Source organism: Paroedura picta, chromosome 8 (assembly GCF_049243985.1).
Source record: "Paroedura picta isolate Pp20150507F chromosome 8, Ppicta_v3.0, whole genome shotgun sequence".
Taxonomy (NCBI): Eukaryota; Metazoa; Chordata; class Lepidosauria; order Squamata; family Gekkonidae; genus Paroedura; species Paroedura picta.
In genome coordinates, this window is record NC_135376.1 from 11,662,242 (window position 1) to 11,685,526 (window position 23,285).

Genomic DNA, 23,285 nt, shown 5'->3' on the forward strand with positions numbered 1-23,285 from the left:
GGGATAAATCTATCAATAGCTACTAGCCACACTCGCTGAGGGGAACTTCCATATTCAGGAGGCCACATCAGAGTCTCTCTGCCCTATTGTTGGCCATAGAGTGAACTAGTTGGCCACTGTGTGAGGCAGGATGCTGGACTAGATGGACAACTGGTCTGATCCAGAAGGGCTCTCCTGATGTTTTTGTGAAGTCTTCAGCCTTTATGCCCTGCTGTTGGCTTCCAGGAGAAAAAAGTTGGCCACTGTGCGAGACAGGATGATAGAGTATGTTATGTCTCTTCTAGCCCAAAACAGGATGTGATGTCACTGAACTGGGGCAATGTTCTAATATTAGCCCAAATCTCTATGGTTCAACAAGTGATGCCAGTGAGCCTTCTGCCATTTCCCTTTCACAACCTGTGAAGCGGCAGCAGGGAATGGGCGTGCATGTGAGGAATGGGCAATGGTGCAAGGTCTTAAACCGTAACTCTGTTTTTAATTGGTTTTATGATTTCTTTTACAATGTCTTATGTGTGCCTGGTTTTAGCAATTGGAGCCCTCCTCTTGCTGAGGGGCAGTTTATAGGCAGAAAACCATAAACACCCATCCTCTAATATCATTTCAAATATTGTAAGCAACACACTGCCTGGCCTAAAACGACACTAAATTTTAAATTTCCTCCATTGCTTTGGGGCACTCTTTTATTGGTTGGTTCAATTGGGCCATCATTTTGTTAATTCCCTCGCTTTATGATTTAGTTCATTTAACTGTTCAGTTAAATTTGCTCAAGTTAATTCATTTACCCTTCACTTGATCATTTTATTGTTTAGTTGCGTTGTGTCACATCCAGTTTTCATTCTTCAGTAGGGAACCCTTCTCCCTCACTTCCCCTGGGAAAAAGCAGCTTCAGTTCAAGAAAAAGCGTCTTGCTCGTTTTCGTTTTTCCCAGCATGCTGTTTTTTTAGTTGATGATCCTTTCCCTATTCCTCCTTCCTACCCCAGGAAGATGCATAATTTGGCACCATTAGTCTCCCAAGAACGGTTTTATGAACCTCCAGCCTTACTTCCCCACACCCAGCTACCCTAATTAAGCAACGCTCCATGCTATTCACCAAACTTGGTGGCTTTTCCCCATTTATTACTTACAGGATCACCAAGCACCATTTATCACTTCAGTTCACCTCAGGTAAACCTATCAAGCATTTCCCAAACCATAAACAATATAAATACACATTTCCTCATCACATTAACTCTGTGAGAGGCAGAGAGACTGACTGGCTCAACCAGTGAGCCTCCACCACCATCTTTGTCCAAACAGAAACTAACTCTCCCATCTACGATTGTCTCCAACAGAGGGGGGGGGATCTATTTTTCCCAAATGGTGCTAGCAGCAACTTGGGGTTGGGAAATTCTCCCTGAGAAACACTAGAGAGAGAAAGGATTAACTACCCACCCCAGTACTATGGCTCCAGGGCACACTGAGCTGCCAACTTTGGGATGACAAATTCCTGGAGATTTGGGGGTAGAGCTTTAGAAGACCAGGGTTTGAGGAGAGGGAAGGACCTCAGTGCAGTAAAAGACCACCAAGTCTCTCATTCAAAGCAGCGACTTCTTCCCAGGAAGCTGATCTTTGTCATCAGAAGATCAATTGTAACTCAGGAGATTTTCAGGTGTCACCTGGAGATTGGCACTCTCTCTCTCTCTGGACAAAATTCTTGAACTATCAGGAGAGCTCTGGACTGATCTCTCCCATTTATTTGATCGTGTGGTCCTCTGTTGCATTGTACCATTCATATTTCGACACACATTTCTTGTTCAAGGTGTACGGAGCCTCCTCTAGCCTCTTGCAACAGACATTTTCCATTCCCGTAAGTAACCAAAGGACTTCCATTCTCTGTGACTCAGCACTTTGACCTTCTTCTCTGGTGTACCGGTACAAGCCAAACAAACACATTCGGTGGCAACTGGAGTCAGTGACATGGAGCACAGTACACGGTTATTGAGCAGGGAGGCAGGGAAAGCTTGGCTCCTGTTGCAATCCAGCCTCAGTGGCAGAAGGTGTCAACAAAGCCACTTGAGGGAGTTCAAAGCTATTTCTGATATCTTGTCCTTTGGCTCTCCCTATTATCCAGGAGGGAGCAAAGGCATTTTCGCAACAGGCCTGCTTTTGTGTGTGTTTGCTAAAAGGAATGCCTTCAGCATTATTCTTGGCTCAGTGAGCTGAGAGGCAGTGACAGACGCTGGCTTAGATGGATTTCAACGAGAGTCCGGAGGTTTCTGCACGATAATCACGGCTAGCGGCCATGATGGCGCCCTGACCCCGACGGTCCAGCCTAGCCCAATCTCATCAGATCTCAGACGCTAAGAAGTGTTGGCCATGGTTAGCAGTTGGATGCCCCCCCCCCCAGGATACCAGGATTGTGAAGCAAAGGCAGGCAGTGGTTAACTACCTCCACATGTCTCTGGCCACGTAAACGTTGGCTGCAGAGGAGAGGACATGCAGTAATGGGTTTAAACTACAAGTACAATGATATAGGCTAGATATCAGGGGGAAAAATTTCACAGTCAGAGTAGTTCAGCAGTGGAATAGGCTGCCTAAGGAGGTGGTGAGCTCCCCCTCACTGGCAGTCTTCAAGTAAAGGTTGGATACACACTTTTCTTGGATGCTTTAGGATGCTTTGGGCTGATCCTGCATTGAGCAGGGGGTTGGACTACAGGGCCTGTATGGCCCCTTCCAAATCTATGATTCTATGATAAACCTTATGGGGTAGCTATCAGCTGGCTGCAACTGTATGGCACTTTACACACACACAACTATGATGCCGGAATGTGACTTCCAGGTTCAAGGGCAGAATAGGTCTCCAATTGTTGGATGCTAGGGAGAGGTCGTTGTACTTGTAGTTTAAACCCATTACTGCGTGTCCTCTCCTCTGCAGCCAACAGAAACAGCATCCTGCCCTCCCCCAAGTGACAACCATTCAAATACTTAAAGAGGGCTATCATGTCCCCCTCTCAACCTCCTTTTCTCCAGGCTGAACATTCCCAAGTCCCTCAACCTATCTTCATAGGGCTTGGTCCCTTGGCATTTGGCTAACGGGAAAGTTAAAAAAGGCAGCATCCAGCAGGTCTCCCTCTCCACGCACTGACCCGCTGGTACCAGTTCCTGGCAGGATTCTCCTGTAAGTGCATTAGTCCTTGTATTCCCTTTCTTTCCGTTCCACACACAGTGGCCAAGTGCTGCACAATCAGGATGGATATCGCAGGACACGGCCTAATCTCTTGCAGATAGGTTCTCCCACTGCAGTTCAGCACCTGCTTTGTGCATTGCAAGCCCCGGAGGTCATCCCTGGCATTCCCAGCTGGAGGATCTCAAGGCAACGAGTAGAAAAGCTCTTGCCCAGGGACTTGGGCAGCAGTTTGCCTTCCTTTCTCCAGCTGCCGCGGAGAGATTACAGGAGCAGGCGATCCATCCAATTCTCAACAGACTTCCAGTCCTTTAAGCCTGTTGACTTCACTGGGCAAATAAAGGTGGCAGCTCCTATGAGGATCGTGCTGTGTGGGGGCTGGTTGGTGTGAGCATGCAGAAGCCTCTTGGAGCCCCGTGCCTCGTTATGCTGGCAGGGGCGCATGGGAACTGTAGTCCACGGACATCTGGAGAGTCACAGTTTGGCCACCCGTGCCATACACGGCAACAAGAGCCTGCAGAGTACCAAAAAAGAACCAATGCATAGGGAAGAGTAGCTTGAATCAGAATCCGCTATAAACACTGACACATTTGCTAGGCTCTTGTGGGTAAAATCAACCCATCCCAGAACAACCTGGACTCCATTTTGGATGCAGATCAGGTAGAAGAGGTGAAAAACAAAACACTGTCTGGTCAGGTCTGGAAGGGCAGTTTTGGGGATTGTTTCCCTGACAGATGTTGACAGGATTATGAGCGTTGTGAAGGCCACTTTTTGAAAGCCGGATCCCTGCCCTTTCATCGCTGTTAAAATCCCGTTTAGAGAAAATTAGGGTGCCTTTGGTTCAGGCTGCTAACAGCTCTTTTTGATAGAGGGATTTTTTCCCCTCTGGAATATTTAAAGGAAACAGCTATTGGGCTTCTGTTGAGAAAGTCGTCTTTGGCAGTAAATGTGAAATTCCTGAAGATTTGGGGATAAAGGGAGAAGCTTCCACAGGGTACTATGACACAGATTCCACACCCCAAAGTGACCATCTTCTCCAGAGGATCTTATCTCTGCTGTTTGGAGATCCATTGTTAACTCCAAGAGATCTCCAGACCTCGCATCCAGGCACCTGGAACCAGCGTGGTATCATAGTGTCATAGGCTTCTAATCTGGCAAGCCAGGTTTGATTCCCCACTCCCCCACATGAAGCCAGCTGGGTGACCTTGGGCTCACCACAGCAGCAATAAAGCTGCTTTGACCAAGCAAAAATATCAGGGCTCTCTCGGCCTCACCCACCTCACAGGGCCTCTGTTGTAGGGAGAGGAAGGGAAGGCAGTAAGGTGCTTCGAGACTCCTTTAGGCAGTTAAAACTGGGGTAAAAAAACAAGCACTTCTTCTTCCACCTACTTCACAGTCCTCTACATGTTTTAGGAGATGTCCATCTGTAACAAAACCAAAAAGAGATCACTATGTGGATAGGCATGAGGCCTCTAGGCACTTGGGCAGTAAATAGTTTTCAGCTGGGATCCACTGAAGAAACAAGAGAAACACAGGCGTGGCTGGTTCCTCGTTTGGATTTTGGATTTCCAATGGCATTCCTACAGCTATGCGACACCTGTGTAGAATGGCAATGTTACATTTGTTCTTTTAATGCATTGGATAAACTTTCTCCTACATGGTGTAAGTTCTTATCAAGAAGTGTTATCCTCCAACAGTGGTTTCCCCCCTCTTCTTTGTATTCCCACAGGAGTTTGGAAGTCCTTCCTTGATCCTTTTCAACCTGGCTTCAGGCCCAATTTTGGGACCAAGACTCTTTTGGAAGCTCAGCTACAAAGCAATGAGTGACTTTTCCAGACTGAAAATGAGGCTGTGGGTAGAGCACACCTGTAAGGTGTTATTGACAAGATTGTGATCCAGAACACTCTTGTCAGTCTATTTTCCATGGGCGATACACCCACTGCGCTAGAGTGCAGTGGTCTTCAGCAAGATATACAGGGACCCTCCAGGTAATACAGGTGAGAAATAATGTTGTCTCGGGTATGTATGTTGGGAACAAGGACAACAATAGGTATCCCCTGTGCAAGCACCGAGTCATGTCTGACCCTTAGGGTGACGTCCTCTAGCGTTTTCATGGCAGACTCAATACGGGGTGGTTTGCCAGTGCCTTCCCCAGTCATTATCATTTACCCCCCAGCAAGCAAGCTGGGTACTCATTTTACCGACCTTGGAAGGATGGAAGGCTGAGTCAACCTTGAGCCGGCTGCTGGGATCAAACTCCCAGCCTCGTGGGCAGAGCTTTCAGACAGCATGTTGCTGCCATACCACTCTGCGCCCCAAGAGGCTCTTAGAGGACCACAATATTATTCCTTAGATAGATACAGAATCCTGCCCATACACCAATGCAGAGCGCATCGGCCAGGAAGGAGTCCATATTCTTCAAATGGGGCACAGAAGCATGCGATCTCCGCAAGAACGTACAAAAGCAAGCGTGACCAAGCGCAACTAGAATGCTTATAAAAACTTAAAGCGACTTTCACGAGAAAACCATATGCTTAACAAAATTGGTTAGATCAGAAACTCTGCCACAAGACATCTCCATTTGATCTTGGACGTGGCGGCGAGGTAAATAAGCAGGTGAGGTGCTGGCTGGAAGCCTCTGGAGCGGAAGCTTTAAGAACCATGAAAGTAAAAGTTTACAAGGTACCCTTATGCTTTGAAGCAACAAACTAGAACAAAAAAAAAAAAGCTTTCTTGTAAAATCTTCAGTGGCACACAGCCCACTGAAGTTGGATCCTGTTCAACTGAAAGTTAACTCCTTTGTTTGCAAAAGGAAAGCCTTAAAATAATAGATGGGTTTAGGCAGGTGAACACAAGTATATGCCATGCTTCCTCATACTGAATCAGAGGATTGGTCCTTCGAGACCAGGGCCCATTCCGCACACATAGGATAATGCACTTTCAATGTGCATTGGAAGCTGGGTTTTCCCGTGCAGAACAGGAAAATCTACTTCTAACGTGCATTGAAATTGCATTATCTATTGTGTGCAGAATAGGCCTAGGAGAGCATTGTCTACCCTGACAAGCAGCAGCTCCCTGTGGTTTCAGGCAGAGGTCTTTCACATACGTACACCCTGAGACTTTTGCCTCCAGTATCCATAATGGAGGCTCCCCTGTTGAGCCATGGCTTTATCTGCTAGGATGCCAAGCAGGGGAGGAAAAATTCTTGCTGTATATTTCAGAGTAGAGCTCATCGGGATGTGACACTATTGAACACGGGTGGCCAAACTGTGGCTCTTCAGAAGTCCATGAACATCTGGAGGGCCACAGTTTGGCTACCCCTGCTATAGAGCTCACCCTTGGAAGCTGCAATTGTTTCTGGAAAAACTGATCTCTGCGCTTGGAATCCCAGGAGAACTCCAGCCTCCCCTACCCCCATCTGGAGGCCGACAGCTCTGCCACCTGCACATTTTCCTTCTAAAGCAAGGCAAGGCCCCAAACAAGCCTCATTCTATATGGAGATCATCACCTTTGATTCCAATAGACTTTTCTTCCATTGATATTCCCCCAAACTCATACATGCACAAATAGATGTATCCACCTAAGTGGAGGTTCTGGCCTCTTTCACAGGCCTTTAGTCATTTAAACAGAGGCTAGATAGCCATCTGACGGAGAGGCTGATTCTGTGAAGGCAAAGGGGTGGCAGGTTACATGTTAGTGTCCTGCATAGTGCAGGGGGTTGGACTAGATGACCCAGGAGGTCCCTTCCAACTCTATGATTCTATGATTTACAATATGCTTGGGAGAAGAAGAGAAAAGTTTTAATACCCAACTTTTCTATACCCAGAGGACTCTCAAAGCAGCTTACAATTCCCTTCCCTTCCTCCCCCCACAGCAGGAACCTTGTGAAGCTGAGAGAGCTCGGTGAGAACCATGACTAGCCCAAGGTCACCCAGCAGGCTTCATGTGGAAGAAGAGAGGGGAATCCAGCCCGGTTCTACAGATTAAAGTCCGTCACTCTTAGCCACTACACTGGAGGATTGGCTAGCTGATCCCACTCCCCAAACCCACTCCCCAAAACCAGTAAGCCAAGAATTGCAAAGCAGAATTCATCCTTTCCAAACATTTTGCTGGAAAAGATTTTCCCCCTCCCTGCCTGGGAACTGCAAGGGACCAAAACAAAAAACAAAACTAGACCAGGAATCCCCAACTTTTTTGAGCTTGGGGGTACTTTAGAATTCTGACACAAAATGGCTTCTGCAGGAGGTGGCACCAGCAATAAAATGGCTGCTACAGCTTACCCTCCACCACACCGTGAAGATCCTTGTGATTCAGTGACAAGTGCTGCCAGACCAACATTTTTATAAATCTGCACAGCAAATCAGATCTCCACCTGGCCCCACCCACTTCCCAAAAATCCTTTTTGAGCACCTGAGAACCCTTGTACTAGAGGGATGCTACCTGTCAGATTTAATCTACAAGTGTGAAGACTCGTGCTGATTTTGGCCAACTGTGTGAAGACTCAAGTGCTGATTTGAGCCAACTGACTTTAGGGACCAGTTCAGCAAAGGCCTATGAATGTAAAGACATAATCCAATGACCATTGTTTGGTTTCTGCCCACCTTGGTGATGTTCCCTTGCATCTGTATTTTATTAATCAAAACATCCTTTTGGGAACAGTGCTCTAAACAAGAGGACTCCAAAAGCATAATAAAACCCTTGTGTGATATCATTATTAGCCTGAAGAATAGGGCAAAGGTGAGGAAGCTCTCCAATTCAAAGAGATCTGGATACACTGCCATGTACCTAGAGCAGCCTTTCTCAAGGGGGACCATATGGTCCCCTGGAGGGAGGGGGCTACTGGCACATTCAAAGGGGGCCACAGTCTAAAAAATGTGAGGAGAGCCCAACAGGTTTATGTAGGGACCTGGTAACTGAATAGATAAAATACTATTTGTGTCAAGTAAAGGTAAAGGTATCCCCTGTGCACCAGATCGTATCTGATCCTTGGGGTGATGCCCTCCAGCGTTTTCATGGCAGACTCAATACAGGGTGGTTTGCCAGTGCCTTCCCCAGTCATTACCGTTTACCCCCAGCAAGCTGGGTACTCATTTTACCGACCTCGTAGGGATGGAAGGCTGAGTCAACCCTGAGCCAGCTGCTGGGACTGAACTCCCAGCCTCATGGGCAGAGCTTCAGACTGCATGTCTGCTGCCTTACCACTCTGCGCCACAAGAGGCGCTTTGTGTCATGTATGATGTCCTTAATTGTTAAAAAGTGCAACCTTCATCAAAGGAAAGGAAAAGAAATCATGTAATCTGTTCCTTTATGTGTGCTTGGATTAATGCACTCAAAACCAGAAATTGCTTCTTTTGGTCTTACGCTCTAAAAAATCTCTCTTGCATCTATGTAAGATGAAGTACATCAGCTATAATTCGTTTACTCTTCGCTTAGGCCTTTTCTAGCCCACCTGATTGTGCAAGTGGCCAGCCCACCACAGGGGCCCTGGATCTTGAGAAGAACTCCTAATAGGGCCACAGTATATATATATTTAAAAAGTTGACAATGATTAATCTGGAGCATGCCCTTCTAAGCAGTTCTCCTGCAAGGCAATCCATCCGTGAAAGTATAACACACCGTAAAGCCTAGCTAACAAGAAAAAAACAGACAGATTCTGTGCAAAGCCGGGGTAGGGGTGGGGGGAGTCCAACTCCTTATGAGACTCAATTATTGGTACTGAGCAAGTTTACTCATCTTCTTACTGGAGATTTCCTGCAAAGCTTTGAAGAGCCCCTGGGATTCGTGATTTAAAAGCCACTGTCGGAAGCTCCTGGTGGATGTGCCATTAAGAAAGCCGTGAGAGAGACTGATTTGTGCCGTCATTACGAGGACACTTTGACAGGACTCAAATGGTCCTCTCCATCGAACGCATTCTTTATCCCCACGCTTTCTCCAAAGCGCTCGGCCCAGTGGATGGCTTACCCCCTCCCTCTTTTAAATAAAGTTTTGAAAAATCTTTATTTTTCTAACCTGCCCTTTGTGGAAGCTCGGGGCGGGTGAGGCCATAAGATAAGAAAAATGTTCTGAATATAAAATCACACAATAAATGTAACCATTAAAAATGTTTTATAGTCCAGTAGCCCCCAGATAGTTTAGGCTGGGGAGTGTGAAATCCTAGAGGTTAGATCTTCCCTCTGTTGGAACAGTGGGGCCAGCACCTAAGCCAGGTGGAACAGCTCTGTCTTGCAGGCCCTGCAGAACTTTCGGCAAAGTGTTCCACCGAAAAGGCCCTGGTTCAGACCAGTCTCACGTCTTTTCGTGAGACTCACAACCACCCTATGGGTTGGGCTGCAGGGCCCCTGCTACGGCAAGAGGCCTCCTTCTGACGGCCATTGCTCTGAGAAGTGGCAGGAGAAAGAAAATTACTGACAGCCATGTCACTACATCACTTATAGGGAAAACCCCGGTGTGGCCTAGGTCTAGAACCATAAAGTTTCCGACAATTCCTAGAGCTACCTTATACTACTTCTGAGTTTCCCCTGGAAGTGACATCCCTAATGTTCTTGCTCCCAATGCATGAACACCAGGGCTTTTAAGACCTATTCCAGGGCTCTAACCACTACACCGCACTTGGTCTGCCACTTCAAGCTGTGTTCTCGACCAGAGCAGTAACTAATGAAAAGCAAACTCAGCATAAGGGAAAACCAACCAGGAGATGCATTCAAACAACAGTAAGCTATCAAAGGCCTGCTACCGGCAGCCTACAGAGTTTTATGAAGTAGGACTAAGCTAACGTCTCGAAAAAGAGGCGGAGATGTGGGGGCGGGGGGAGGGTTTTCTAGACACCACCTTGGCATTGGCCTGGGGGGAATGGGAAGTCCCAGATGTAACTGGCATGCATCAACACAACCCCTGGAATAGACCAGTGGGGATGCAGCAATTCTGACAGCCAGGGCCGTGGCCCTGGGCTGTGTCTGTATTTGGGGAAGGCATGGCTGGCCCGTTGGTGGGAAGAGTCACTACCTAACTCACCTGCAGCAGAACAGATTCACTTGTCTCCACCCCAGACTGCCAGACAGAAGACCCCAGCATCTCCAATAAAGCAAACCCAGGACCAAGTGGTATGAAAGACCTCTGTCTGGGAATTTGGGGAACTCTTGTCAGGCAAAGTAAATGTGAGCGATCCCAATGGATCATAGATCGTCATTTTCGGGGATGGGAACTTGGTGGGGGCCTGCTGACAGCGAGGAGCAAGCATGGCCAACTCTGGTAGCTCTACCAGGGTCATTCAGGCTGAGGTCCCCTTCGGGCTGGGGGCAGGGACACGGTTGCAATGGGGGGAAAGACAGAACTACAGTGAGGTCACAGGCTCTTTTCCCATTGAGAAACCCCCAAAACATTCTTCACCCTTTTAGAATCCCTTTATTTCCACCCCCCCCCCACCACCTTTTTCATCAATAGAGTCCCAAAGCAGCTTATTCCCTTCTCCTCTGTGGGATCCTCGCAGAAACCCCATGAAGCGGGTTAGGCAAAGTGTGACCGGCCCAAGGACACCGAGCAAGTTTCATGGCCAAGTGGTGATTCGAACCTGAGATTCCGAGATCCTACAGGGGTATCCAAACCATAGTACTCCTTATGGTCATAGACTATAGTTCCCATGAAGCCCCGCCAGCATGGCCCATTGGCAGGGGCTCATGGGAACTGCAGTCCATGAACATCTGGAGAGCCACACATTGGCCACCCCTGTACCACGCAGGCCCTCTGTATAAGCTGTGCATGTCTTGGAAGCAGAATCTGGCGTTGAGATGAATCAGTCCTCCTGCCTTACATAGAAAAGCTTTCCCCTTTCCCTCTCCCCAGACCCTCCCCAGATCCATTCCATTCATTCGCCTCCTTTCGTTCCCATTCATCACGCCCGGGATGGCTGTGGCTTCGGCTCAGAGCTCCGTCCGCCGGCAGGCTACGCCGAGAGGCAATCAGGCAGGCGCACCTGTGAATCTTGGAAAGCTTCCTCACTCCAAAACAAGCAACGGGATGGAGAGCCAGAGACTCTCGGGGTTCTATTTCCAGCCCTCCGCAGCTGACACCATATGCTGCTTTGGGCCAAACGGTTCGCCTTGCTGCGCTTTAGTTTTTCCCACCTGTAAAATCAGTGCTTTTCAGGTTTTCGGGCTGATTCGTCACCGCGGCTTTGTTTCGCCTTGGCCGGGCCAAGAATCGCAAGCGCCTGCCGTGCCGTTCATCGCCTGCTTTATGCCGCCTCAGCAAACGGTGCATTCGCCGTTAAATACAAATTAAAAGCTTCCATCCGCGCAGCCGCGTGAGCACGATGGCAGGCCGCCGCATAGAAGGGGGTGGGTGGGCTCGTGCTGTCGTTCCTCCTCAAAGACGGTACACACCTGACGCGTTCGATACTAGGCAGACACAAATGTTTGCATTTAAAACAACATTCGACTGTTCGTTTGTCAGAGTTATGCCAGTTGTCATTTTTTATTCAGTAAAAAAGGAACAAAGCCTCCACAGGCGCCGGTATTGCCGGAGGAAGGGGGGAGCGGGTTGAGCCGTGAGTCTGTTTCGTAGCAAAACAAAACAGAAGCCCAGTACCTAAAAGATTAACAGCACGAAACTAAAAAAAAGAGAGAAAGAATTTGAAGCTACAGCTACCAAACTGCAGATCATCTGGAATTACAACAGATCTCCAGACTACAGGATTTGTTCATAGGTTTGCCAGCATCCGGGTGATAGATGGAGATATCCAGGAATTGCAACTGATTTCAGCCCCTGGAGCAAAGGGCTGCTTTAGAGGGGGGACGCTATGGCATTTCCCCCATGGCAAAGTCCCACCATTCCCCAAACTTTATACTCCCCAGGGCCCATCTCCACAATTTCCCAAGAATTCCCTGTCGGCATGGTTCAGTGGTTAAGAGAAAGTGGCCTCTAATCTGGAGAACCGGCTTTGACTCCCACTCCTGCATGTGCAGCCAAGTTGGGTGATCCTAGCCCAGTGGTCACTCAGAGCCCTCTCAGCCCCTCTTTCCCCCCCACCGCCCGCCCACAGGGAAGAAAGGAAGGGTAGGTGATTGTAAGATGCTTGTAAGAGAGCCAGTTTGGTGTAGTGGTTAGGAGTGCGGACTTCTAATCTGGCATGCCAGGTTCGATTCTGCGCTCCCCCACATGCAACCAGCCGGGTGACCTTGGGCTCCCCTCAGCACTGATAAAACTGTTCTGACCGGGCAGTAATCTCAGGGCTCTCTCAGCCTCACCCACCCCACAGCGGGTCTGTTGTGGGGAGGGGAAAGGGAAGGTGAATGTAAGTTGCTTTGAGACTCTTTCAGGTAGAGAAAAGCGGCATATAAAAATCAACTCTTCTTCTTCATTAATAATCAGGGCTCTCTCAGCCTCACCTCAAGGTGTCTGTTGTGGGGAGAGGAAAGTGAAGGTGACTGTAAGCCGCTTTGAGACTCCTTCTTTCATTGCACAACGATAATTAGAAAGCCCAACCATGGAAAGGGCAACAGGCTTACTTAGGGTTACCAGAAGCATGTCCTCCTTATTTGGGTGTCTGTCCTGTTTTGGTGCTCTTTTTAAAAAAATGGAAAAATACACTTTGGGGGTTGATTCAAAGGAGTAGCCATGTTGGTCAGAAGTAGCACACTAAAATCAGAGTCCAGTAACACCTTTAAGACCGACAAATATTCATTCAAGGTGTGAGCTTTCGAGTGCAAGCACCCTTCGTCAGACACAGGGGTTTGGAAACCTTGGAATATTCCTAGTTTATAGCAATTATCACAGCTTAAATTGTAGGGGTATTTAACAAATTGTAGGGGTATTTAAAATGAGATTTGTCATAGTGCTCACTTGCTCACTCCCGAGTAGGCAGTTGGGAAATATGCCTTTTTTCCTTTTCAAAATATGGTGACCTTGGGCTATCCCAGTATCCTTAGAGCTCTCTCAGCCTCACCTACCTCACAGGATGTCTGTTGTGGGGAGAGGAAGGGAAGATGATTGTAAGCCCCTTTGAGACTCCTTCGAGTGGTGAAAAGTGGAACTCAAAATACTCAGCTGTTCTTTTCTTTGCTGTGTGAATGCAGCTGTTGTTGCTACTTAACTGCTGGAGAGTTGGCTTAGTGTAGAGTTTAACAATAGCAGCCTCTAATCTGGAAATCCAGGTATGATTCTCCACTCCTCCTCCACATGTAGCCAGCTGGATGAACTTGGGCCAGTCCCAGTTCTCTCAACCTCTTCTATCTCACAGTATCTGCTACAGGGGTGGGGTGGGGGAAACACGGGGAACGTGTCAATACAGACTGGTATTCCCATACCTAAGTGAGCCTAAGGCCAGTATTATACTATTCCTATATATAAGGACTTGTCACTGATGAAAAAACTGAAAGCGGAGATTACCTGGATTCCGTTTTGACAGAAGTCCTAAAGAATAAAGAAACAAAAAAACCTACAAAAATAGGACATTTTTCTTTCTTTTACGGATATATTTATCATATTGCCAGTGGATAGGTCTCTGCTTCTCCCTGTTTGGGGTCGGGGTAGCAGCCACATTGAGACTCCTTGGGGTGGTAAAAAAACGGGATACAAAATACAGCTCTCCTTTTTCAGCTATACGTTACCCTTCCTTTTAGTCACATAATTTCCGGTGTTAGAATAAAAATAGCGACCTGCTCTCTGGAACAGATGGTTTGTGGGTAACCACACAGTGATACATTACGCTGATTAGACATTGGTAGATTTCCTTACTTCTGTGGCTTTATTATTGTGTCTTGCTGTATTGTGTCTTGCCAGTTTAACAAGGGGAGTTTTCTAAAATCCATTCCAAAACCTGAAATCTGAAGTCGGCTGTGGTTTGCGGAGCTTTTCGGTCATTTGTATCTCCCCCAAGTTGCTCTTTGCCGTAAAATTGTACACAAGCAAGCTCAGGAAAGGGTGTACTGAGAGGAGGGGAAACATGACTGAGGAGAACACGTTTATCGGATGCTCAAAAAAGGCCTCCTTTTGTGATGCCAACGCAGACAAAACCCTCTGACTGCAAGCATCTGTTGTATGAAAGTTATGAAAACAAAATTCTAGACACCGTTTCCACGTTTTATGTAAATCGCCGTGAACCTCAGGGGAGTGTGGTACATAAAAAGGTAAAGGTATCCCCTGTGCAAGCACCGAGTCATGTCTGACCCTTGGGGTGACGTCCTCTAGAGCCAACTGCTGGGATCAAACTCCCAGCCTCATTGTCAGAGCTTCAGACAGCATGTCGGTTGCCTTACTACCCTGTGCCACAAGAGAAGAAGAAGAGTTGGTCCTTATATGCCACTTTTTCCTACCCGAAGGAGGCTCAAAGCGGCTTACAGTCGCCTTCCCATTCCTCTCCCCACAACGGACACCCTGTGAGGGAGGTGAGGCTGAGAGAGCCCTGATATTACTGAAGAAGAAGAGTTGGTTCTTATATGCCACTTTTCTCTACCAGAAGGAGTCTCAAAGCAGTTTACAGTCACCTTCCCTTCCCTTCCCCCACAACAGACACCCTGTGAGGTGGGTGAGGCTGAGAGAGCCCTGCTATCACTGCCCGGTCAGAACAGTTTTATCAGTGCCGTGGCGAGCCCAAGGTCACCCAGCTGGTTGCATGTGGGGGAGCGCAGAATTGAACCCAGCATGCCAGATTAGAAGTCCGCACTCCTAACCACTACACCAAACTGGCTCCTGAGGTACATAAATACAAATAAATAAATAAATCTAAGGAAATGTGTTCACCTGAATGTAAGGTATAGCGATTCTACCTTATTTTCTTTATTAGGGGCACTTCTACCCTCTCAGCACCGACTGGCTCAGGAAGAACAGATGGGGACCAACTCCCACCTCCTAGTTCTCCTTGTTTGCCCTTAACATCTCAGGCAGGGGCTCATGGGAATTGTAGTAGGCCATGGACATCCGGAGAGCTGCAGTTTGGCCACCCCCCCCTCCCACTCAGGTCTATATCTTGGAGGCACAAAGACCGCAGGCATACGAGGCAAGGGGAGACAAGCTGTTCCTTTGACAACCAGCTCAGTGGCTTTCCGCCCGGCCCAAAATAGTCTGTTCTTGTTGTCATTTTTGATATATTCCAATAGTATTTCTCTTATTGTATTTTCATTTGCTAGATTATCACTCTGGGTCCACTTAAGAAAGAAAACCAGCTTTAAAAAATATCCTAGGACCTAAATAACTCACGGCATAGAAAGCAAAGGGTCTCCTTGAATTTTCCCTGCTTACAGGATTCAAGCCAAGTCATATATCCCCCCTGCCAAAATTTCTAGGAAGCCTCCCTCACCCCCGCATTACAGATGCTTACCTTCTCTCCATATTTCCCCCACCTCTCATCAAGAAACTTGGGAGTGGCATGCATGAATCTCCCCTTCTCCATTTTATACTCAAAACAGCCTTCTGAAGGAGGGAGGGAGGGAGGGAGAACAGCTGGCTTCTGGGACTGTTATTTAGATAGGGTTGCCAACTTCCAGGTGAAGCCTGTAGATTAGCCAGAATTGCAACTGATCTCCAAACGACAGAGATCTTCTCTGAAGGAAATGTCTGGTTTTGAAGGATGGACTCTACAGCAGGGGTAGTCAAATCTGTGTTCCTCCAGATGTTCATGAACTACAATTCAAACTACAATTCAATGCTGGCAGGGGCTCATGGGAATTGTAGTTCATGAACATCTGGAGGACCACAGATTGACTACCAGATTGACCACAGGAGGCTCATGGGAATTGTAGTTCATGAACATCTGGAGGACCACAGATTGACTACCAGATTGACCACAGGAGGACCACAGATTGACTACCCCTGCTCTACAGAATTCTAGCCTGCTGTATTCCCACCCCAAACCCCCTACTCCCTAGGCCACTAATATCAAGGGATTTCCAAATCGAGAGTTGGCAATTCTAGAAAGGAACCCGCCGGTCATCCGACCGAGGACCAAAGTGCTTCTGAGGGAAAGATGGAAGTCGTGCTGGTTGTACTTTGGCCTCTGTTGGGAGTCATATGGCCACAATCTGCATCTCCTCCAGCTGACCAATCAGCAGGGGACTGGAGGTTTAGGTGAGACCCTGACTCAGGGTCATAGGACCAAGCTCTGTGAGGAAAGGCTGAGGAGCCTGGGAATGTTCAGCCTGGAGAAGAGGAGGCTGAGAGGGGACATGAATTGTCTCTTTAAGTATTTGAAAGGCTGTCACTTAGAGAAGCACAGGGAGCAGTTCCTGCTGGCAGCAAGAGATAGGACCCGCGGTAATGGTGTTTAAACTACATGTAGAACGGTGCCAGCTAGACATCAGGAAAAATTCTTCACAGTCGAGAGTAGTTCAGCAGTGGAATGGGCTGCCTATAGAACTGGGGAGCTCCCCTTCACTGGCAGTCTTCAAGCAGGGCCTGGGCAGATACTTATCAGGAAATTCCCAATCTAAATATGCTAACACCACATCCCAGCCCATGCCTCCTGTAGGATTTCCTTCTTATACTGTTCAATAATCCACACGGCAGATCTTGCAGATTTCCCTCCCCAAGGCTGCTTTCCCCAGTAAAAATGACCCCGCAGGAGACTGATCTTCCTAACGTTGTCTCCGGTCATATCTAGTTTCTTCCCCAAGCCTGCAGCATTTCCCTGGGCGCCTTGACAGCGGCTCACATCAGCCTCCCCTGACATTCCCTTCTGAGTCGGCGGGGCTCGGAACAAAGAACTCAATACACACATTTTGCATTTGGTGCCCTTTCCTGGTGCTTCAGGAATCCGACACAGCTGGCGGAGGTGCAAGCGAGCATCCATTCCGATGTCGCGGAGCTGATAACGCATCCCTAATTAGCCTTAATGTATGTTCGAAAGGACGCGCTAAGCAGCTGAAAAACAGCAGCAAAAGCCAGATAGTGGCAATGCTGTGAAAGTGTTCATGCAGTCCAAGGCAGCGGCAAAGAGAAAGGGTTCCAAAGCGAGACAGATTCTCTTTGAGTCGGGTGCCATTGTGAAACCAGCGGCCATCCAAAGGCCTGTTCTTCGGCGCTGACTTCCCACCCAGCTCCAAAAGTCACACCCTGCCGGCTCCGGGCTTCATGCGAAGCCGGAGGTAAATGAAACCGTCACGATCTGAAATGCCAGCTTCAAGCGCTAGTGAGATAAGAAAGGCATAAAGGTTCTTGCCTCTAAACTCGCCGCTGCTGCTCGGCATGAAAGGAAACTTTGCCGTCGCCGCTGTTGACCTTGCAAATCACCCCAGCTCGGCAGAGCGGTGGAAACTCGGAGGTGAGATGGACTGAAATTAGGTGCTCTGGGAAAGAACTGGATGGTCCCTACCCAAGGAGGCCTCCATGTTTCTTTGAAAGCATCTGGGGCAACCTGAGCCCATCTCAACCCACCTTCAGGCATCTCCAGGGTTGTTGGCTCCGGGTTGGGAAATACTTGGAGTTTTTAGGGGTTGAGGCTGAAGAGGAGGGGAGAGACTTCACTGGAACATAATGCCATAGAATCTGCTTTCCAAAGCAGCCATTTTCCCCAGGGGAGCTGATCTCTGCCACTAGGAGACTGGCTGTAATAGGGGAGACATCCAGCCACCTAGAATCCAGCCATCCAGCAATCCTAGAATCTCTGGATAAAGCAATAGCCGTGTTAGTCCAATCCCAAACAGCATCACACCCGTCTAAGTCCACTGCAGTAAATGGATTTAGCAGGCTTAACCCTGCTTAGAGCTACACTGGTAGCCCACCACAGTGAAAACAAAAGAGGAATGATATGGTATCTTAAAGTCCAGTGCATTTTTATTTCCAGCCTAAATGTACCTGGGCTACAGATTACTACTGCAGGGACATGTTACGCTTGATTTTATAAACAAAACAAAACCACAAAAGCACCAGTCTTAAATTGTCCTTGTCTTGTAGGCGTCCGATGATTCCCCCTTGTTTAGGCAACAAATGGACACGCCCACTTCAACCACCATCAGAACACTTGCATGGAGAATGCTGCAGCGATAATTGCACAGAGAAGGACTCCAAGCAGAAAACGCCTTTATTACTCATGGTTATTCACCACTACCACCAATTATCTCTATGGTGCCCAACACTGCCATGCATCACAAAAGCTTCAACACACACACACACACACATATGGCATCAGCCCTGGCAGCAGGCCCATGCTTCATGTGTCCAACAAATTTGTATTCCAGGAACAAGCTATGTTGGCCTCTCTCAGCTTTTTTACTGTTGATGAACCCCTGAAACAATCTTCAGACTTTGAGAAACCCCAGAAGTGATGTGAACATGCAGAATGTGGTTGGGAAGCCCAACTGAGGCCCCTCCCCTTCCCACCCCCTCCAGGCCCATTTTTTGGGGGGGGGGAAGCAGTCGACATGAGCATGTATGGTCCTAGCACTCGATAAATGTTTAACAAATTAAACAATATATATTAAAAATCATTTCCATTCAGGAAACCCTTCGAAAACCATCAAGGAATATCCCAGGGTTTCATGAAAGCCTGAGCTATGGGAATGCAGGAGCCATCAGAAGGAACGGTACACCAGGAATACCTGTTAAAATCCATGCCAGTCTCAGTATAAATGGCAAAGAACAGAGTTTCCAGTTAGCAGCTTCTGAGATATGACACAGTTGGGCTAGCCTCTCCTCTCCAGGTTCCTTTTGGCTGGACATTTGCTTCTAGCCAAAAGCCAATCCACAGGCCAAATGGAAGCTAATTAGGGTGGGGTAGGTGGGATTGAGAGTTTGAATAATAGGAGGTTTTAAATTTTGACTTTATGCCAATAAAAGGTTACTGACTGACTGACTAATTTTGACTAGGAATGTTTTAGAAACTTTGTAAACCACCCGAAGCCCACTTGCAGAGAGGGGTGGTCTATAAATCTAATAATCGTAATAATCCAGGTCAGGCCAGAACTCTACTGTGGAAATACACAAGGAAAAATAGGTTCTGGTGAAGCATTTTCTGTAGGCCTTTCTCCTGGCCACAATGACAGCTGAATTGCAACATTCTCAGTTACGCACCTAAGGGGATTAAGGAGAGCAGCAAAATGAGCCAAGGAGAAAGAACACTTGAAGCCAATTATCCTAAGGGGAAACTGTGGATCAGCCTACCTGGGAAGCACTCAATACTGTCCTGAAGGAAGAATGACAGCCAGGTACTCCCTGGGGAAAGGAAAACCCTCCTCCACCACTGCAAAAGACTCTCCAGAAGGCAGACAGTTCCCAAACTTTTGCAAAAGAGTCTTTTCTCTTCCTTGAAAGGGCAACATTCGCCTGCCTAAACAAAAAACCCTTCCAGTCCATATCACTGTGTCCAAAGAAGCTCACAAGACAATCTTAGGAAATGGAACGTGGAATATGCTTGCTTGGAAGAACAGGAGACAACCTGCAGGTGTGACCAAAACTGTGGCTCTTCAGATCTCCATGAACTACAATTCCCATAAGTCCTTGCCAGCATCTGGAAAACCACAGTTTGTCCACCGCTGAACTAGAGGGACAATGCTTGCGCAGAAGGACCGAGGACAGGCCATTCCAGTTCAGTAGCACCCTAAAGACCAGGATGCAAGCTTTCAAGAGTCAAAAGCTTCCTTCGTCTGATAAAATCAGAGTCCAGTAGCACCTTTAAGACCAACAAAGATTTATTTTGTTTTGCTACTTCAGACCAACACGGCTACCCACTTGAATTCGCCTGATAAAACAAGGCAAACTACCATCCGATACAGCCGTAGATGCCAACTCAACGTCTCTGGCCACATCAATTTACTGTGGATTCCGACTAGGACAGAAAAATAATATATGGGGGAACATCTGTAGTGTTTCATCTGCAGTTGCTCTGTCAGACTTGTGAGCTACACTGATGTAGCAACGAGAACACCTGTGTGATCTTTGGGTCATACCTTAGAACAGGGGTAGTCCACCTGTGGTCCTCCAGATGTCCATGGACTACAATTCCCATGAGCCCCTGCCAGCAAACGCTGGCAGGGGCTCATGGGAATTGTAGTCCATGGACATCTGGAGGACCACAGGTGGACTACCCCTGCCTTAGAACTCCCTTCATCTTCACTTCCAAGCAGAGTGGATTTCCAGAGACCATTTATCGCTCAGTCATGGGTGAAAACTGGAGGAACCTGCCAATTCTTGTTGTTGTTGTTATGTGCGAAGTCGTGTCCGACCCATCGCGACCCCCTGGACAATGATCCTCCAGGCCTTCCTGTCCTCTACCATTCCCCGGAGTCCATTTAAGTTTGCAATTCTTACTCACTCCTAAAGACCCTTCTTCCCACAGTCACTCCTCAGGGCTCCTCATCCTCCAGGAACAGAATGCTGTGGACATTGGTGAGCTTCAGCGGAAGGAGGCAGCGGGAAAAGGCCTGTTCCGCTGATGGAAAATTTCTCCTGGGTCCAGCCAGATCTCTATCTGCAGCCCTGTGAGCTAGTCTGAAGTGAGCAGCGACTCACAAAGGCTTCTACACTACCACAAAAAATGTTAAGACTTCAAGAAGCTACTGGACTGCTCTTTTCTATGGCTACAGAAAGGCTAAGATGGCCTATCGACTCGTGTTGATCCGCTCCCCACTGAGTGACTGCTTCTCTAAAGCGGCTAGAATCTCCCAGCTAGTTGGGAAACTCTTGGAGATTTGGGGACAGAGCCTGAGGACGACAGGGACTTAATGGGATGCAGTGCCATAGATCCCACCCCCAAAGCATCTGCCCCCCTCCCCAAAGGAGCAGATCTCTTCGGTCTGGAGATGAGATGTAATAGTGGGGGTTCCCCAGGTGCCACCTGGAGGTTGGCATCCTTGTCCTTCTCCCTTGCATTTTTAAAAAAGACAATCAAGATGGTAGCATAAACCAGCCCCTACTCTGTGCACCCCTACTAAGGAAACAGAACCTCATAAATTCTACTCCACCGTTACTACTACCAAAACAACTCTAGGGTCAGGCTAAGGGACCCCCCTCCAAAAAAAAACAACAACCAAAAAAACAGCCAGGCCATCCGAATTTCTGCGCCGACCTTCGGGGCATCCAGAAGAAGCCCGACTGCAATTTCCAGCGTCCCTAGCTTGTGGGGGCGGCTCCCTTCCCATCGGAGAACTGCGAGTAAGTCATTGCGGCGGTGGCGGGGGAGTGGGGGTCGAGTAGGACTCCCAACCGAAGGCAACCCGCAAAAGTCGAGGCAATGAATGTGGGTCGGCCAAGGGCCCCAGCAAAACAAAAGCCTGGCGCCCTCGAAGCCCTTCAAAGCGTTCCTCCTGGCAACGCGCCTCCGCGGGCACGCGCGCCTCCGCGGCTGGCAACCTGCAGGTGCGTGCGTGTGTGTGTGCGTGCATGCGCCCGCGCGAAACCGTACACGTCGGAGCAAACTTTCTTCTCGGGTCTTCCCCGGACTCGAACTTGCTCCTGCCGCTTCACAGCGACGCGCCGCCCCAGCCGCCCCCGAGACCACCGGCCCGCAGCTGCCGCGGGGCGAGAGTCCCTCCCGCTGGGAAAGACACGCGAGTCGGCGGCAGCCGCCCGTTCACACGCCACGTGCGCAGGCGGAGCGGACCGGGATACGCGCTTACCTTGCGCGGGGGGTTTCGGGCAGGTGGCCTCGCCGTCTCCCATGCCTCAGAGCGAGCGGGCCGGCCAGGCCTGGCTATGCGCGGCCAGCTGCTGCGGCGTCGGCGTCGGGCAAAGTTTGACCCGCTGACTTCCTCCTGGGCCAGGTAACCGTACACCTGCGCGCGGCGGGGAGGCCCGCGCCGCCCGCTTCCTGAGTTACCTGCGCTCGCCTGACCTGTTTCTCGCGCCGCTGACATCACAGCCCCGCGGCGCTCCGGCGCCGGCCTGCCTGCGGTTCGGACCCTCCTCCGGCCCGCGGGACGCGCCTCACTTTCCCTTTCCCGCGGTTACTTTCGCTTTGCGCCCGAAAGCGGCTCGCGGGAGCCGCGCTGCCCCGAACAAGGTAGATTTGGGCCGGGGAGAGAGCAGGAAGGGGACGTGGCGAAGGGTTGCCAATTCCTGCTTGGGAAAAGACCTGGGGATTGGGAGGGCGCTGCGGTTGCCAACCTCCAGGCGGCCCCTGGAGGGCTGCCACTACGCCGATGGATGCCCAGCCGGCCGAGATCCCCTGGAGAAACTGGCTGCTTTGGAGGGTGGGCTCCCCAAATCTCGCCTTCCCCACTAAATTTCCAGGCATTAACCAAGGCAGTACTGGTCACCATAGGGAGCAAGCTGGGTGCAATGCAAGAGTGGCCAAACTGTGGCTTCTCCCGATGGCTGTGCTGGCAGGGGCTCATGGTCATTGTAGTCCATGGACACCTGGAGAGCCAGTTTGGCCACCCCAATATAATGCCACAGAGCCCCCTACTTCCTCCAAAGAAGCCCTTTCCTCCAGGGGAACCAATCTCTGCCATCTGGAATTCCAGGAGAGCGCCAGCCCCACCTGGAAACCATGTATCAGGTGCTGTATTCAAGTTCAGTGGGCAGAACTCTGGTGCTGCACTCCTCAGAAGCAGACCCTTCCCTTGAGATCAAGGAGGCTTACTCCCAGTGAGTATAGCAATCTACCAGTAATATTCTCAGCAGGGCTTCTCTTGGGGACTGATATTGCAGGATCTTGTGTGTTTACAGCCCAGGGACAGACTCTTTCCTGGCCCTCGAGGCTTGGCAGCTGCTTTTTCAAAAATGAGGGGAAACCACTGTGTAATGACAACGCTGCTTGGTGAGAATTCACCCAATTTGTTTGTTTGTGCTTTAAACGAGCAAACATAACAATACAAGTCTACAAAAATGTTGTATCACTGGGAAGGCCACTGGGAATCCAGAGTCCCTCAAATGGATTTTGGATTTCCAGTGGCATTCCTACAGTGCTACAACACTTTTGCAGAATTGTATTATGTTTGTTCAATTTATTTTCTATCCCCCCCTCCTCCCAGAACACTTGGGGCAGTTTACATACAACATCATGAATATACATAGTGGCAGTAACATTTTGGTTCCAAAATTGAACGTGACAAATTATAACAAAGTATTAGAGTGCTACTGGACTCTAATTTTATTGTGCTACTTCAGACCAACACGGCTACTCATTTGAATCTACTATAACAGAGTCACAGTGTGACAACAGCTCTCAAAGTTAACTTGTAGGAGGTCCACATG

General features: G+C 48.8%; 1 protein-coding gene across 3 annotated transcripts in view; it reads right to left on the reverse strand.

The window, feature by feature from the left end:
• Nucleotides 1–22,048, reverse strand: part of NAALADL2 (N-acetylated alpha-linked acidic dipeptidase like 2) — a 552,606-nt gene extending 530,558 nt beyond the window's left edge. Inside the window, exon 1 of one of the 3 annotated variants that reach the window (XM_077348363.1) lies at nt 21,707–22,046. In XM_077348363.1, coding sequence (XP_077204478.1) covers nt 21,707–21,749 — 43 coding nt within the window. In that variant the 5' untranslated portion in view covers nt 21,750–22,046. Of the gene's footprint in view, nt 1–21,706 lie in introns of all 3 variants that reach the window. The other 2 variants (XM_077348365.1, XM_077348366.1) reach the window with 2 other exon arrangements.
• Between the last annotated feature and the right edge of the window lie 1,237 nt (nt 22,049–23,285).